This window comes from Pleurodeles waltl, chromosome 10, assembly GCF_031143425.1.
Source record: "Pleurodeles waltl isolate 20211129_DDA chromosome 10, aPleWal1.hap1.20221129, whole genome shotgun sequence".
NCBI classification, from domain to species: domain Eukaryota; kingdom Metazoa; phylum Chordata; class Amphibia; order Caudata; family Salamandridae; genus Pleurodeles; species Pleurodeles waltl.
The window spans coordinates 797,012,870-797,031,613 of NC_090449.1; the positions used below are offsets into that span (position 1 = coordinate 797,012,870).

The 18,744-nt window shown below is 40.8% G+C and overlaps 1 protein-coding gene across 3 annotated transcripts in view; it reads left to right on the plus strand.

Annotated features, from left to right (window-relative positions):
• The window catches only part of CREB5 (cAMP responsive element binding protein 5), a 973,618-nt gene that overhangs the window by 808,405 nt on the left and 146,469 nt on the right, over nt 1-18,744 (plus strand). For all 3 annotated transcript variants that reach the window (XM_069211454.1, XM_069211452.1, XM_069211453.1), the window contains one exon: nt 5,981-6,091. In XM_069211454.1, the coding sequence (XP_069067555.1) occupies nt 5,981-6,091 (111 nt within the window). The remainder of the gene's footprint in view (nt 1-5,980; nt 6,092-18,744) is intronic.

Consider the following 18,744-nt stretch of genomic DNA (forward strand, 5'->3'; position numbering starts at 1 on the left):
GTTCTCTGGCAGACTGTTTGTGGGGGGTTCCTGGCACTGGCACGGCTGAGGGCTTGGAGTGTGTGAACTGAGGTGCACTGATAGAGCTGTGAGAGGGGGATCCCAGTATGGAGCAGAAGTGGGCACTGTCACTAAGGACTGCAGAGCCCTGGCATATCTCAGTGCCTAGGCTATAAGCAATTACAAGTAATCCTCCTCACGTACTCCCAGCACACAGGCAGGCACACTTGGGAAAGAAAATCCAAGCCAAGGAAGGGCTGGAGCCAGGCAGCTGAGGAGGGTGCAGAGAGCCCACAAAGACCAAATGAGTCCAAGATAACAGCCTGATTTGTAGCCTTGTTTATAGCTAAGCTCAGAGGAAGAACAGACCCTAAAGACCAAATAACCAGGATAAAGCGTAAATATATAGTGGTTGGTCCCTGCTCCCACACAGAAGAAGGAGGGAAAAAGAGGCATGACTGACCACTAGCACGCAAAGGATTTTTAAATGACACTGAAACAGAAAAATGAAATAGCTGGAAGCCCCCAGAAGGAGTATACTTAAAAGTATACAAGAGGTTGTACGCTTACGTTCGACCTCAAAAGCTAAGGGTTTATTGAACCTGACAGCTGAATTAGCCTCTCACCACTTTGAGGGTGTTTACTCAAAATGAGTTTGCGAAATCTTGACATGGCCGAGTGCAGACTCTGGTACCAACATCACGTTAACTGTATGATGTCATGATACCAGTGGATTCATAAATGCACTGGGAAGCAGGATGCCGAGCATGAGCAGCCTTCGCCATGCTCAAACAACAGAATACATTTCCTTAATTAGTTTAAAACATTACAATCGGCAGTTCTGCAATACTTAAAAGTCTACATGAAAATGTCTTCAGAGTGACATTTGCTAAGTATTTCCACATAATGTGGTCTGTTAGATTTCTGCAAGTGACTGACTAATTGCGTAACTACCCAAAAAAGCAGCAGGCAATGCCCAATGCCCCCTTTTTACATGAAGCTAATATTCCTTTAGGAATCACATAAAAGGCAGCTCTAAAGTCAACCTATCACCGCATTCCCTTTGGGAGATCTGATGACCAGATGCTCTCACAATGCCTAGTGCGTGTCTGCTGTTCCCAGAGAAACACTGTCATCATTTCTATCATTTGACGGAATATGAAGTATATGCCCATTGACTGAAGAAAAAAATCTTCATGTTAAAAGCAGTAACGCCTAATACTTTCTAGATGTGCTTTGAGTTTTTATGCTACACTTGCAGTGGGATTTGAGATTGACTACTTTACAAGTCTTTTCAAAGCTTTGATCGATTTACAGGAGATAAAATAAGATCCGGATTGTGATACCCAACCATATTTCACTCTCAGGCTTCTCCACCCATAAACTACGAAAGCCATTGGGTGGATTTGTTTCAATCAGCAGAAACCCAGGTGGGAAATGTAGCCTCACATTGTATGATGCTCACCACACCTCATGTTTCTGGTATCCTCATTGTGGAGGAAGGAACGCTGTGTGAAACAGCAACTCGGGCTCATCTAGTGCTTATACGTAGTAATGATGAGACGTAAACAATACAAATGTAGTAGATTAGTATGAAATTAGATAGGTGATGTATCGTGAGTGCAGTGTCTATCTTTCCATGTATTTGGTATGTTTACTTATAAATATTTAACTATTACACGTGTCTCTTTATCTCGAATTCTCTCTTCTTTCTATTTCTCCCCTCTCCTATTTTCTTTTTTTCTACTTGATTTCTGTACACCTGTTATACTCTTTCTGTCTCTCGAGCTCTCTCTCATCATCCTTATATTTCTTACTCCTTCTCTCTCTCTCGTCCTTGACCCCTCTTCTTCTTCGTCTCTCTCCCTTTTTTTCTTACTCCACCCACACCTCACTTTCTGGCTCTGTCTCTTCCCCCCAACCCCCGCCCCAGTCACTCTCTTCCTCCCCTTGGTTACTACGTGAATCAGTGACCCTTCCCTGTGGTTTTATGTGTTAAATTAATTAATTGGATGTTTGTATTTGATGACAAAGCATTTAACACAATTCAACTATCACATCAGAAACGGCTAAAACTGGAGTTCTGTGTTATGATAACTAGTGCCCACCATTAAAAAAATAGGAAACTATTCAGAAAGCATATATTTTCAACAGCAATGCTTTCATGCCTGTTGAAAATGGTGCTCCAATGTAGCAGTCAACAAATGTACACATTTTGAGTTCATTTGTAATGACAACGTGTAAAGAGACAGTATTGTTTTATTTAAAATATCCAAAACTCTTTTATCAGCAAAAACGCATACCATTCATTTATGCAGTATTTGTCAATTTAATCAGTGTGGCATTGATAAGCATGTAGGGCTCTTGCTAAAGCTAGCTAGGGCACAATGCACAGCAGACACCATGTAAGACAAGCGTTCGCTAACTGTATAAAAGATGCAGTCTGTGTTGTTCAAAGTTGATTGCATTGCGCACATGTGTTGCAATGCTGAGACGCCTTGAGTAGATCAGTTGACAAGCGGTCTCATTATTCCTTAGGACCCATGAGAAACAATCATGTGAGTAGGAGATGATGTGCATGTCCTGTAATCTCTGGGAGCCATCCTTTGTTTAAGGTTGTTCTCCAATTCTGCATGTTTAAGATGTCAGCACCTCGGCCAAGGCTAGTAGGAGAGCTTATCTCAATCTAGACCTTTTAATTCAGCACATTATTGTCAAGGGTGTCCTCTTTTTGTTCCTCATGCGTTTATTGCAAATGGTAAGATTTGTTGATGAAATTCACTAGTAACCTAGACATAGCATTCTGGTTTTAAAGCTTGCTTTTGCTTCTCCCTTCCCTGGAAATAGCTCGTTTATGTTCTGGAACAAGGTCCTGATGAATTTTACCCTTGACATAACATTAGGTGTCCAGATGAAAGCCACTGACCTCTTTGGAGAGACACATTTTGCTAAACAATTATTGACCAATGCAGTACTGTTTACTGTATTTTAAAGCCCCTCATTCTGTGTTTTAAGGAAATCATGATTTGTGTGCCTACTTTTTGAATCAGCAAGCCAAGTGGTATGACTCAAGTGTAAGTCAAAGGTTTTAAATTGTGCTTAATTTGAGCCCTTGTTTGTAGTTGAGGCCCTCCGACACTCACGTTTTGGGGACTGGAACATATTCATCATCTTCAGACTTTGACCCAGAACATGAAGAAAAGGCATAGAAGTGGGAGAGGGAGAAAGAAAAATACAGAAAAACAATTATAGGGAGAAACCAGTAATGAAAAAAGAATTTACAAGAGTGAGACAAAGGAGCAGGGAGAATAGGGAGGTGGATGGACGGCATGGGTTGTATTCAAGACTAGATAGCCTTGGTAATTGTAAACCCTGGTATTCAACATCATGGGTGGTGGGCTTCTGAGAAAAACTTTGGGCCCGTCACTTATTCTTTTACAAATTAATCACTGGTTTTAAAGTGAACATGAAAAATTTAATGGAGCAGAAAACACACAAAATGTAAGGTTACAAGAAAAGTCATATTAGGATTATTGGGGGATATTCACAATTATTGGGGTATTTACATGTGACATAAATCTACATGTGTAAGTTTATTCTTACACTTTTGAGTAACTTTACTCCTTTTGACTATTCATCATTTACAAGCATAAAGTTACTCAAAAGTGTAACCATACATGTCTCCACCCCCTGAAACAGGGGATGGAGTCAGTTAAACATTACAAATGTCTGTCAAGTTACAACTGATAGTGACTTTAGAACTGCATTTGACATTCCTTGATGGACCCCTCCTCTATCAGGGTGGAGATCTCCATATGGTAAAGTTTTTAAAGTTAAAATAAATATATTTTTTATGGCAATTTTATTTTAGACACAGGACAAATTTAAAGAAATGCTACAGCACTGTTAGCCTAATTTTGAATTAAATATTTAACGAATTTAGGTATATTAATTGTAATTACATTATTGCTTTTAGAGATCTATTTAAAGAATATCCACCAAAAGTACATTTCTATGAGTATTTATTATGTATTAAAAGTTACTAAAAGTTATGTAGAGAATTGTTTAAAAATTAATTTAGTTAATTTGTTTAAAAATCCATTTCTTTTTGCATTAAAAAGTAATTAGAATATTTTAAAAATGAAATCATATTGATATATTGATTTATATTTATTTTTATAGTTCTTTTTTATTTTTAAATTAAACTAAATTTATATATATTCATTTGGAAATGGTAAAATAAATTACTTTCCAATGGAGGTTCTATTTTAATATCTCCATCATTTTGCATATGAGGATGTTTTAGCACCAGTGGTTGGCTATGTGTAATGCTCGATTTATTTCAATGGGGTTCTATTTTAATACCTCCATTATTTTGTATATGAGGGTGTTGTAGTACCAGTGGTTAGCTATGTGTGATGCTGGATTTGCTCAGCTCAGAAATAGAGTACACCCTTGACTGTTTAAGGTCTTTTTGGTTGTAGTAACTAAGGAAGTGCAGGTTGTGAATAGCAATGGGCTTACCTTATTGTGGGTTGGTGCACGGCCCTACCTACACCCCCCTGTAGCCCTCCCATAACCCCTCCTCACTCCTCCCTAATTCCCTTCCATTTATTCATAAGTATTCCCCATTTTCTAGCCTCTCTTGCCTGTCCCTCCCACATTTCCTACTAACACTGATACCTACATGTGTCTCTGGTGTCTTTACTTCTGCCATTGAAGCTTCCAAAGCATCTGTTGTCCAGTGATATTTTCTGCTGTTGCACTTTGCTAAAAATTCACAAGATAAAATCCAGTCCTATTAAGAAAACCCCTAGATGTGAGCTTCTCCAACACTCTGTAAGCACTGTTTTTTATAGAGACAATGTTTAGAATGGTATAAAAGCCTGAATCCTAAGCCTTGAATGACCCTACTGTGCTAATACCGGGTCAATCGATGGAGTTTCATCAGTTCACCAAAATAAAGGGTCTAATAAATCAACAATAGCGCTAAAGAACATGACTGCTTAGAGTAATGAGTTTTCTTGGACTAGTGGATCCTTGCAATTGCCAACCTTTTACATTTCTAATTTATGATTAGATTAAGCTTGCAGCTATATTTAGTCCACCCATGTGCAGGGTTCTATATATAAAGAGGTCTATGCAGCAAAGACACTGATGAAAGAAAAAGACTCTGTTTGCTCTGCATACGTCTGCCACTCACTTATTGACCTACTTAAAGAACTTACTCACTCACTCACCCACAAACAACATTACCTACCCCCCTTACTTACTAACCCAGTTATTTTTGGTGGATCACTTTTTTATTTACTTATCTCTAATTTACTCACCACTGACTGTCTCATGTACTCACTCACACATTCTTGTATTATACTAACTAAAAACTGTGAACACACAAGCCTAACTGAACTATGTTTTAAGGAAATTCTGATTTGTGTATGCTTCTTTGATTCTGCAAGCCCATTGTTAAGACTCAATCCCAGGTAACAGGTTTTAAACAATCCTTAATTTGATTTGGTGGTTGCAAGTGCGCCCCACTAGCACTCAATTTTGGGGATTGGGATTTATTTTTCATCATCAGATGTTGACACTAATTGAAATCAAGACTAGTCTTGATTTTTTTTACTCAGTCACTTTTTAACTCACTTACCTCCCACTCATCACTCACTCTTTCATATACTGACTGACTCACTTCTTCTCTCACTTTAGTCAGTAAGCATTGTAAACACAAGAGCAAAACTAACATATCATGAATGCTTCTGTCTCCTTGTAAGTTTCTAAATAAAACGTAAATGTAAAATCTATCCACATAACATTAAGCCAAAGCCCTCTTTTAGAAACATAATTGTGTTCGTTTAGCAGCAGAATGAGAGGTCTGACTACTTACCCCTCTGCATTCAAACCTCCTGTAAAAGAGAAGGTTATAAACACTGGAAACAGTGCATAGATTGACAAATGCATATTTATTTTGCTTTACTAGATGGACAGACAGATGTCTATGAACTCTAACATCATGGGGATGCAAGGGCCCAACATGAACAATGCCTGTGTCTCACCTCAAGGCCCTCAGATGCATTCAGAAGCCAAAATGGTAATTATCCATGAATATCTTACTTGTCCTTTTGTTGTTAATAATACAGAGGGGTTTTAAACACTGTGTACCATCCATCGAGTTGTATTTTTCTCCTGAAAATATATGTGTGAAGGCATGGTCCAAGACAACGATGAAACGCCTACAAAGATGTATGCTTGAAACATCAATATACCTCCAGTTGTCCTGCATTTTCCATCATAATGTGTGTTGCCTCAATGCTTTTGAGTGATTTCAACCTACTAGATTAAATTGAGAAGAGAAATGTTCCTTCCTCGTCCTCTTGTGGGATAGTGCTATTTGTCCGTGAAAATTGTGCATTGAGTAGTTACTGGCTTCCTAATATGAATAAAGTTCAGAATAACGATTGAAGTTGGACTTAAAAGTATATCAGGGATAAGGATTTCGGCGCGATAATGGGAAACGCTGCAGGTTTTTTTTATTATGAATATGTTAGCTAGAAGATCAAGGTATTAATCTCGGTGCAGTACCACATTATTGACTCTGAAATGCTGACCTGCATCAATAACGACTGCAAGATATCGACTTGCACTATATTGTCAAAGCACGTAGGTGTGGAATTAGAATACACTGCCCTACTCATTCTACCTTCATGATAATTTACAAATCGATATCTTGCCGTTTATATTACTGCCATCAACATATTTATATGAAATATTTATACACACATCTGTTAATTATCAGTGTTGAACAAGAGCGAAGTTAGATTATCATTCAGATAGTGGAATGGAAACATTTCTCTTGGATTGGAATTTTGTATAGCCCTCATGTTGGATTCGAAACCACCGAGTTTAATGGTTTTACTTTGCATTGTGCAGTAGGTGTTTATTAGCACTGTTGGCTGTCTTCTTGCATGCGGGGGGTTGATCTCACAAGGTTCTTCGTGTTAAGATCATGCATTGTGATTCAGAGATTGATTTTCATCCTTTTGAAGTCCCGCTGTCTCCCAAACATGTGTACCTCGGTGAAGAGGTGTTTCTAAGCACAAACATTTCACATAGTAAGGTCTGTTCTTTAGAGCTTGATGAACTACAAATCGGTATTAGCCACCATAAGTGAAGGTGATAAAGGTATGTCGTCTGGAGTGAATTAAATCATGTCAAACCCATTCTCAAATGCAGTCACATCATTTCCGAAACCGTCACAGGGTACCGGAAGTGTTTGCATTTGACTCCTAATAGCATCACAGGAAATGCCATCACACTAGCTTTGGCCCCAATTGGAACAACTCTAAAGAATCGCCTATAGTAACTTGATAATGGATTAAAACCCTACACTTATTGTAAATTAATATAGTGCCTTGAAAAACTCACTGATGGTAACAGTTACAGCCGCATTTTAAAACTAGCTCTGAGAGTGGGAAATGTTATTTTTGAACTCTTTTATGGTCATCGCTCCACTGCTTTATGGGAAAAGCCCTGTCATCTGGTCTCTGGCAGGCTTCTGAATAGATCAGTTGAAGTATTATCAAATTTTCGGCAGCTTTTGACTCCTTTCACTGCCTGAATGACAGAAAAAAAGGCAAAACAAATTTCTGAAATGCACAATTTTTTTCTAATTTTAAATTACTCTTGTTATTAAAAGTAAATTCCATAGGAATGGTATAGAACCAGAATGTTACATAAGTACAACCTTAAGAGTACATGTGGGTAGCCTAACGTGTTCCTCCCTCATAGCTACCAGTGACGTTTTTGCATAGGAGGCGAACCTGCAGCAAAAGCTTGTACGCATTGGTCTATTTAATAATAACATGCCACTGAATGGAAGAGATCCACCTACAGTGAGGAAAATGTAATATTTAACCGAAACCTAAATCTAATGAAACCTCTTCCACCATCCTTTCTTCTCCATCATAGTGACTAGATGATCGTACATGATAACGCCGTTTTACATTTATAGGGATGTAGACATAATAGAAAGACTATTTTCTGCCTGAAGATAAACCTCCTAATCTGTTCAGTCTGATATCAGAGTGATGTGGTGACTGCCTGGTGGTACAGGCGAGTAAGGGGTGGGTCTATGAACAGCCTTGGACATGCATACACATCCCACTCCAATTTAAAGAAAAAATCTGTATTCTTTTTAAAATGACAAATTAATTTATGTAATTAAGACGACTTCGAAAATGTCGACTAGATGAAAGTTCAGTTGAAACTGTTGTAGTAATAGTTTTCAAAAATGTCGTTTTGAAAATGTTGTGTATTCTTCTTTAAATTTAATGCAGTTGACTCACGTGCTCTTGCTCCCTGACAACTTGTATTTTGAAGCTTGGGCTGGGGCACCTCCTGCCCCTGCCCTTGACCCTTAGCAGTAGCAGGACCCCACTCTTCATCCCCGGCACCCTGCCCCTGCACGCCAGGTCCTTCTTCTCTTCTTCTCCTTTTCTGTTGTCCATATTGTCGCCCCTACTTTTACCACCTTTTTCTCTTGTTTTGTGGGATGACACACCTGGCTCCTCTGCCCATGTGCCTACTGTGTGCTCTTTCATGGAGGGCACAGCCCTGACACGCAGTGTTTACTATGCCGACTACCCCCGCTCCCACTTCAATGCAATTTTACCTAGTGGTTAGCGCTCTTCCCCCATGCAGTGCTGCTGGTCTGGTAACAGGAAGTTTGTCTGCATTGTATTTTTGGGGCCTCCCACACTTATATTCTGTTTCTGCCGTCATAGCAACGTAATTCATGCCATCATACACCACATCCTTCTGCATGTTTTTGTACAATATCTTTTTCCACTTCTATATCACAACTTTTTTCCAATGGACGTTCCTGTGTATCATTTTACTGCAGGCCTTTAAATAATAATTTAAAGGAAAACATAAGTAACATATTTATATTTAAGAAAAGCTTGGCCAACCGGGGACATGTTCAGCTGCTGTCTCAGCTTCCATATTGACGCAGCTCTCAGGTGAATCAGAGCACCGACAAAGAAGGTCACCGGAGTCTAATTCGGATTGTTTGTCATTGACTATAATTCCTAATATAGGTCAGCAGGAAGTGTAGAGTACGGATTAATGTAAAGTGCTGCAGCCATAAACTACCAAGTCTTAGCCTTTGCCGGTAAAGTAAGTGCAGCAGATACCCCCAGCTATTTTCAAACCTCATTTTAAGCGTGTATCCAAACATGAGGATCCCTGTTGCCAAGGAAAAGCTTTGGGAAAGAGTTGTTTGTGCCATGCCACACAGTGACAGTCATACCTTTCCTGCCAGATGGCAGCATCTCGTTCCAGGTTTGTTAAATCATTTTGGTCTAGGCCAATGCTTTTCGACCCACATATACCTGAGCCAAACCAAATACTTCGAGATGAGTATCTGCTTTGGAAACCAAAATCAACTCAGAGATGTGTGTTTGTTTCTCCCAAATAAAACTTTACGTTCAAACATTGCTTGAGATTAACTTGTCGTGTCCGTGCCTAAGATTGAAATCAAGGCAAACGACTGATGACATATCAATGGCTAACATTTATCTAAAACCATCACAAGTACATTTTGGTTTCAGATTGTCTATGTCAGATTTTGGGACAGAATTTATAACTTAAAAGAAAAATCTGTGGGGAAAAAACAAGGAGCCAATGGGGAAAGTTCTAAATAAAAGGAAGGCAGAATTTGAAATAGAGAGAGAAAAACTACCAGAAAATAGGAAGTCCCTGCAAACTTCTGGGGCGGGAGGGAGATACAACAATAGAAAAGAGGGAGCTGTAAAGCGTAAAAACATGGGTCATGAGATCAGGAACTAAGGGAATGAGGAATGAGCCCTGTGTATTGGTTACTCCTCCAAAAAATGGTAATATCACACCAGACGGGACAGTGTATAATGAATAACCCATAACAGGCTGCAAGGGAACCGTTTCCCTCATGGTTCAATCTTTCTGTATTCTCACACCTGAAGGAGAGAAGAAGGGAGAAATCAGACGAGAATCTCATTTCAGTAACCTTTTGGTGTGGCAGAGGGATCATGATTAGAGCAAGAGCCTTCCAGAGGGTGCTGAACTCTTAGTCCTAGTACTTACCTAAACTAGCACGGCCCTTCACTAGGACCTCTCGCTGTGTGTTCTGTTGCGGCCCTATGCTGTTAGTTCTGCCATGCCTCAGGCATGACCACTATTGCAGCTCTCATTTCTGATGTATTCTGTACTGCAGGAGTGCATAGGAAACAAAATCCTACATGTTCGACACTATGATTTCTGTGGAAACAGCAGGTGGGCCAACCTGTAAGACCTAGACCTAACTAGTGCGGTGTAGGGGGAATAGGAGAGAGTCTAACTTTGCAGTACACCTTTATACAATGTAAAATATTAGCTGGCATATCCACTTAGATAAATCTTGCCAAGTCCACTGATTGTGTTTTTTGTAGCACTGAACGCGTTTTAAGCCTTAATAACTACAATATTTATCCAAGAATATGCTCTAGATATGTTCCTTCCAGTTTTTTTTATAAACTCACCACATAGCAGTGGTGCCCTTGCAGTGCAGAATGCTTAAGACAGGCATAGTGGGTTGGATAATCATTCAACCGTACTCTGGCAGCAGCAGTCTGGAGACATGGAAAGGTCGCTAAGAGTGGTCCGCAGTATATCTATTGAAAGAAAGGTGTGAGTTTGACTCAGTGCTTAATTTGTGAATAAAAAGGTGCCGGTGCCCAAAGTCCTCCTCTTAAACCTGCGGCTGCTGCAATTAAATGTGCGAACACAGAATACAGAGGCGGTGCAATCCTGAAGCCATCTCGGGTCTCTTCAATCCATATACAGCCACTCCCTGCCCCTTCAGCTCACTCTTGCAGCTTTCTACTTTCTCCCTTTGAGACGCTTTTTCGTTTTTTCCCTTCCTCCGTCTTTCCCATATGTGCCTTTTGCTCGCAGCAAATGCTTGAGGCAGAAGAATAAGCCCCGGCCCTCAAAAATAAGTGCCGGTGTTCACCACCGGAAACAGCAATCATAAATTAAGGACTGGTTTGACTCCGACATAGCCACATTAGGCTTTGTAGGTCATATGAATCTGCCAGATTTTCCCCAAAACCGGGACGCAGTGTCCATTCAGGTTATCGGTATTTAGTGCAGTGTATGTGTGTAATAGTAGATGATGCACAAAACAAGACAATGAGATAAATATCAAATGTGCATAAAGCTAGAAGGTCACCTTTATTGAATAAACCTTTTGTTGTGTCAACTATGCGCACCTTACCGAATTCATTCAAACGCACTGGGTCGTCATAGCTGGCATATAGTCTAATTAATTGCTTTAAACATGAATATTAATTTAATGTACTTCCTAATGTATAAAACAACTACAATACAACTGTAAGCTTCATCAGAGTGGGGGGTGCAGATGGATGAGTATAGGCTAAGGGTAAGTCAGGACCACAGAACAGGCATCCCCTGGGTGCAAAGTACCAGCACCAGCTATTGTGTACACAGATGTTGGGATTGGTTCTTGGAATCGTATTGGCCCTACATGAGCAGTGTTTCGAGGTGACGTTTTGCAGCTTCCATAGGCACTGTCAAGTGGAGACTAGGGGGCTGTAATACAGAAGTGCCCAGAGGGCGCAACGGGCATGTGCACCGTCTTTGCGCTCTGCTGGGGCTCTTTAGTATTACAGAAGGGGCTGCAGATGCTCGTGTGGCTCCTCCTGTGATACCGATTGTGCTGGTGCACACATAGCACCAGCACTGTCACCAGAGAGTGCTCCTTCATTTGCATAAGGGTGTGGTCACATGCAAATGAGGTAATCCAAGATTGTGTACAGAGTAGGCAGGAAACTGAGGAGTCAGTAAGAGTTACTGACTTACGAAACCTTGTCAAACAGTCACATAGTCTTAAAAATGATCTCTTTTGTCTAGGAGCAAGAATAGAATTTTGATGACATATACTTAAGCCCTGATGATAAACTAGGGGTTAAATTCAAATCACTATGCAAGCAGAAGTGTGCGCAAAGGTCAGAACTCTGTGGCGCTTGATGATTAGATTTTTCCTCTCACAGATTTGTGCAGATGACGCCGGTAGGAATTGATTGGTGGAAAAGGCATGAAAAAGGGAAAAATTGCAGAAGTCAGTGTGTTAAATCTTGATTACAGGTGTTATGCCTTATTTCCAAGTTCATACTACGAATAGGAGGCATTTATCACACACTGTGACCCGTAAATATCCAACCCTGGGCTAACAATATTTACTAGGTGTATTACTTTATCATATTCTGCCCACCTAGTAATCAGGAAGTAAGTGATCCAGTTTGTGAGTTCTTCCATAATTCCAAGTATACTGAGGACACCGCAGGCATTGGGACATACTCAGTGACACAGAGTTCTTAAAGTGTAAAAGGCCATTTATTTAGGACAGGATTGCCTTGTATACAATAACATTATAACTAAACTTTTAACAAAGTTCACAAACCCCCCACCCCACCCTTGTAAAACCTCCCCAGACTTCTTTTCACTCATCCCTCCATTAGCTTCCGTTTATCCATCTTTCACTTAAATTGACTCACACTTCCTCCTTTTTGTTCCATCACCTTCGGGCATCCCCCACGCTACCATCCTTCACTTGTTTTCTTTTTCTCCCCTGGAACGGTGGCCAAGCCCACATCTGACTCTCTCCACCCTCACCCATCTACTGCCACACCCCATATCAGCAAACCTGCCCTAACTGGCATCCACCCAACTCAACACCAAAGAAACATGTCAAACACTCCCCACAGTTATATGTAATGCAGGACAGGTGGGTGTCCACAAACTTCCACGCCATGCTGAAGGTTAGCGCGGAAGAGACCGCTCCCAAACCCCCTTTGACTTTAATACCCCACCCATGACCCACCCCCACGCACTCCTTACCCAATCCTGCCCTCCCTTCATCACTTCCCTCCCGAAAATCCCCGTGGAGAGACTAGACTAAGTCTGCTCTCCACGGGACTGCCCATAGGAAAATTAGGCATTGGAAATGGCAGGACATTTCCAGACAGAACACGTGCAGGGTAAGGGAACATTCATTATCGATTGTTAACACCACTTTATTTAACAATGAAAAACGAGGACCCAATTTAGTAAGATACAGCAAAAAACACAATGAGATGCCACAGAACATATGGAAACATCAGTGCAAAATATTGCCGCAGCTGAATTCATTGAACCGCGCATTTTTATCTCCGATAATAAAATATTTCACAGGATGTACAATACATTTTGTACTAGCCAGTGACAATTAAGGTAGGAACATGCCGCGCGGAGCAGTGCCATCGCTGATATTGGAATATCCCACACTGTGTACATAACATTTTGTACTAGAGAATGACAAGTAACGCAGGAACGTGGCTGAAAGTGTCCTACATTTTTGATACACTAATGTTTGTCGGTTTCACTTTATCAAATGTTGCAGATGCCTCCCCTGCGTCAGCCGGTTTCAGCTTCAATCAGTGTTTGTCTTTACTTGCTATGAGATGCCACAGTGCTGCAACCAACGCGGTACTGGAATGTGGACATTAATGTACCTTCTCCTTTCTGAGCCACAGCACTACCTTTAGTATGAGCCACCGTTTCCTCTTTCAAAATTTCTCTTTTGCTATTTTAAATTAAGTGAAGTCTGAAGTCTTTTAGCAACTGTTTCCTTGTGCGGTATTTTTGCGCTGGGACAGCATATCTCACTTGCTAGATCCCAATCCCGAAAACAAAATAAAGATAGCTATAGGTTTATTACAAATTGAAATGACCATCAAGTCGTGGAGGAAATTATCAGCCACATTATGATAAAAGCAGATAGAAGGCCCAAGGGGTATCTTGTAATTGAAAAGAATCAGATACATAAAGGAAGAACACATGACTGTTTTTTTTTTCCATTCTCGCCCTTTCAGACTATATCATTATTCGATCTGATACACCTTATGTGCATGCAGGACTTTTTGTACCACAACACAGTTCTTATGCACCCAGCAGAATCAAGAATGGCCCAAACGTAAGCCTGGGCGAAATTCTAATTGTGCTGGCAAAATGTGCAAAATTTCCAAATTTAGCTGTACACAAAATGTGTTTAATGTCTCAAAATTATACGTTACATACATTTCCATACATTTGCATAATTCTTTTCATGCAAATGTGCATCTCGCAATAAAACCTCTTGCAAAATACCTGAAGGAGCCTGGTTCACACAGAAAAAGCCTCACTGCGAGACATTTTCTACTTGAGCCAGGATCCTGCCAGAATCTTGGGGGACTTTTTTAAGTAAAGTATGTGTTCCAGTAAAAAAAGTACATTTTCATAGGATTTCATGAGGAAAACAAATACACGATTTCACCCAGCCCAAAGACCTGGAGCAGTGTTACTTAATCAAGGGCACCAGATGTGGATGCCTGGTTCTTTATTGCCTTATTCAAAATGATTCTTTATTTTCATACTCAAAACCCCACGGTTGGTTTTGTGCTAGTCTTGCCTATAAAAAGTTTTCAAACGGGGATCCACCCTTACCCCCTAACTTTGTCTGATCATTTTGCTGTTTCCTTTTCTACATCTCACCATTCCCTCTCCACCTCAATAATAATGGGGCTCAAAATTTAAGACCTGAAACTAGGCCAAATTTGACACTTCGGTTTTCAATGCACCTTTATTGAATACCCTTTCCCCACTAGTACATCAGGTCGACCAGGATCTACCTGTGGTTGATAACTGGCTCTAAAGCTCTCTTGACTCTATGCTGACACTCAGATTCAAATCTGTCCTTAGACAACAACCCCTGCCCTTCTGGTTCAATGAAACCTTGTGGGAGGAGAAAACTTGAAAGAGCCTGAGGAAGAGTTATGACAAGAATTCGAGTGGACTATAAAATAGCCTTGCACACTTATCGCTCACACTGTAGAATTGCTAGAGCAACTTCCGTCTCAGAAAAAATATAAAATACTCAAAACTGCCCTAAGAACCCCTTCACAGTGGTCCACAATTTGTCAGATCCTAGTAATACTCCCCATCCCCCCCTGACACAGGTCCACTGTGAACATTTGGCAGATTTCTTTGTGGAGAAAGTGACTAATATTCAACAAGCATGATCCATCGTAACAAAATTAGTCTACATCTTAACTCTTCTCCACCCACCTCTAGGGACATTAGTTGCTCAGAAATGACAGTCTCCAGTTCAGCTACAATTTTGGTGTCCTTTGGATTCCTCTCGTCTTTGGATTTACTGCTGTCTGTTACATCTGGCTCCCCACTCGACCCTCTGCTTCCTTCCAAGCTCAGCTCACTGAACTCTCCTTTAATGGCTGATAGCTCATCTGCTGAATTCCTCTCTGCACAAGGGGAATCCTCCCGAAGCCTGCAAACCCACTATGGTACTTCCTCTGTTGAAAGAAACGCATTTGAGCCCTTGTAGTTGGTCTAAATGCAGACCCATTTCTTTGCTTTGTAAGATATTTGAGAAGCATGTTTACACCCAGCTTACTGCTCATGTTGAAACCCAGAACACCCTCCATCCTTCCCAGGCCGGTTGTAGAGCTGCCCTCAGCACAGAATCTGCCCTTCTAGGAGTCACAGAACATCTTCAGCGATTCCGAGACATGAGCGGCACAGCTGTGCTTGCTAGATCTCAGCGCAGCTTGTGTCACCCTATCTCATGACATTCCTGCCCAAAGACTGGCTCATCTTGGCCTTCACGGCATGACTCTCACCTCTTTCCTAACAGACCACACCTTTCAGGTTTTTTCCACAAACAGTGTCTCCAGATCTCACTCCTTCACCACGGAAGTGCCGAGGGTTCCAACCACAGTCCAGTGCTTTTTAATATCTATGGGGGTTATTCTAACTTTGGAGGAGGTGTTAATCCGTCCCAAAAGTGACGGAAAAGTGACAGATTTACCACCAGCCGTATTACGAGTCCATTATATCCTATGGAACTCGTAATACGGCTGGTGGTATATCCGTCACTTTACCGTCACTTTTGGGATGGATTAACACTCCTCCAAAGTTAGAATAACCCCCTATGTCTGCCCTTTAGCAGTAGTTGAGTTTCCATGTGATCTTCTTTCTCCTGTTGGTGTTTTCCATCTGTCGTACACACCCGATGCTAGGATTTACAGCAGCCCCACACTAAATTATATCTTGATGTTTGAAGCTCACTTTCTCTCACAACACATCATTTTTTAAGAATTCTGCTGAATTCGGAAACCCTCATGTGGTCATTTGTGGTTGAGCCATAAGGAATTTGCCTACACCGCCCTTAAAGAAGTACCAGCCCTTCAAATGAATATGATGATAATACAGTGAAAACACGATGAAATAGTGAACTTAAATTCATAAATTCCACAAATTGATTTTCAGAATCAGAATTTGTTGATTTTAAGAAAGGAATTCAATTTTCTCATGAAGAAAAATCCATATTTTTGTAGACTTTACTAGTATGCTAAGTTTGCATCGAGTTAGACTAAAGTGTTATTGCAGAAAGGCCATGAAAACTCACCACAACACACATCAACTCCTATATTGGTGGGTGGTCACACTTTGTGGGCATGCAGCACCTGCTTTATACAGTACAATTCAACATGCACAAACTAATCAATCATGGCCCAATTGATAGAGGAGGGGTGGAGCAATGCACCAGAACTTGTTTCTAACCCAGAAGCACACAGAAAAAATACTCCTGCAAAGTTCAGGAGCACATGTAGTGACCAGGTAGAAAGGGCAGAGACTATACCACCATATTTAAAATGAGCATTTTAAAAGAGTATTCTCCTTGGCATAATATATGTTCCTTGTACAGGAAAAAAATGGGTTTTGCAGTTCAAAATTAATGTAAACTCATTCAGTCACTGGATTAGGTTAAGAGCTAGTGACTGATCCTCCATTAGGGCGGAGGAGTGTCGCCCCCCTCCCGCCAGCAGCAGAAGCTACAAAACCTTTAACAAATGAAACAATAATAAACAATGTTTATCCAGCATGGCACTGTGATGCCGGGCTGGAGAGAGCCTGCACAGGCTCCAAGTCTGCCCGGGAGCACCCTGGCTGGGTGCTCCTAGCCAATCCTGCAGTGCTCTGAGTAGCGTCAGGATTGGCCGCAGGGCAGGCTGGGCGCATGTGCCTGCAGCCACGGCAGAAAGAGGAATGGCGCTGCAGATCAAGTACGTTTTTTTATTTGTAACTTTTTTAAAATTACATTTGACCTCCCCCAGCCTCGCTCTCTTCACCCCACACACTGCACTCGCCCACCCCCTTATGACTGAAGGGATCCGTGACTGGTAAGAGCTATGAGAGGTGGGATGCTGGGGGCCTATGCTGAAATTGCAAGAAATTTCAGTTTCTAGTTTTATTCCTATGGTTTCCGGCGAATTACCAACAGTCTACTCAGCTACATGTGCTCTTAATTTCTGACAAAGCCACTGGAGCTCTAAACACACCATCTCTTTTTAGCTCATTGGTAACATTTTTGCCTCTCTCTGTTCCTACATCTGTGTTCCTGTCGCTCATTGACATCTCATGTTAATACCCCTTCAATACTGCTATACCTGAGTGAGACTTATCTTCTCCTTGGACCCCTGAGCTTTTCATGTTGGACATTTATAAATCTGTGATCTACTTTGCTGCTTCTGTCCTCTTTACCCTGAAAATCTCCTTATCATCTGAGATCAATCACCACGAAAGTTGCTTGATGCTGTTGCCACAAACACTGACCACTTCCTCTAGCATCTCTTTGGCATGCAGCACCACGTCTCTTTATTTACGTGAGAGTCTCCTCGCCACATTTCTGTTTTTGTGTCTGTCTTTGACTAGGTCTCACATCCAATCCCTGACACAGACAATTATAGTGGTGCATGCACTGACCCACTGCTGAGGTCTACCATGTGTAGGAGCAGAATGAGTGTGCCTCAGATCTGACAGCTGATTTCCAGCATCTCTTTCCTTCTTTTTCTACTTCCCTGAATTAAATTACCCTTCTTAATTTGCCTTCACATTTATATGTCTGCTTTGGTAACTCTTTCCATCTCTCGCTTATTTTCTCCACTTTAGACTCCAAATAGCACGCTTGTGTCAATCTTTTTTAATCTCTTTCAGGCTTTACTAAAAGCACAATTGGCAAGGGGTGAAAAACATTGAAAGTGATGTGTTATTGCAAACGCAAAGTTAGACTACTCTCTTTCTCCTGTTGTGATGACCCTGTTAAGTTATCACAATATGCACAGATTATTAAAGGATCTGCTTTGTAAATGTGCTGCTCAGTACTATTATAATATTTGGAAGACCCATTCCATTTTTGTAAATCATTTTTCATTTGTTTTGTATTCATTTCAAGTTTTAGTAAATGTAGCATTTTTTAAAATTATTTCTGCATCTTTCAGACATATGTTTGTAATTTATCATTGTGTATTATCGTACCAAAGCTCTGCTATGCAGCACTTTATATCATATCCAGTGTGCCCACAACTTATAAGAAGTTTCATACTTAGTTTCATACTTAGACTGCAGCCATTTTTAACTCTATATAGGTTGTATTTGGGAAAGGAAAGCATGCTTATTACCTGCTCCACGAGGTTGTATGCCAACTTCCGGGATTCCTGTTTGGACAGGAATAATAAAAATAAAATACCCCATAATTTACCTCACCACCGTACACAAATGTGTGCAACCCCTCTTTAAACAGGACACCACAATGCTGTTTTTCAGCCCATA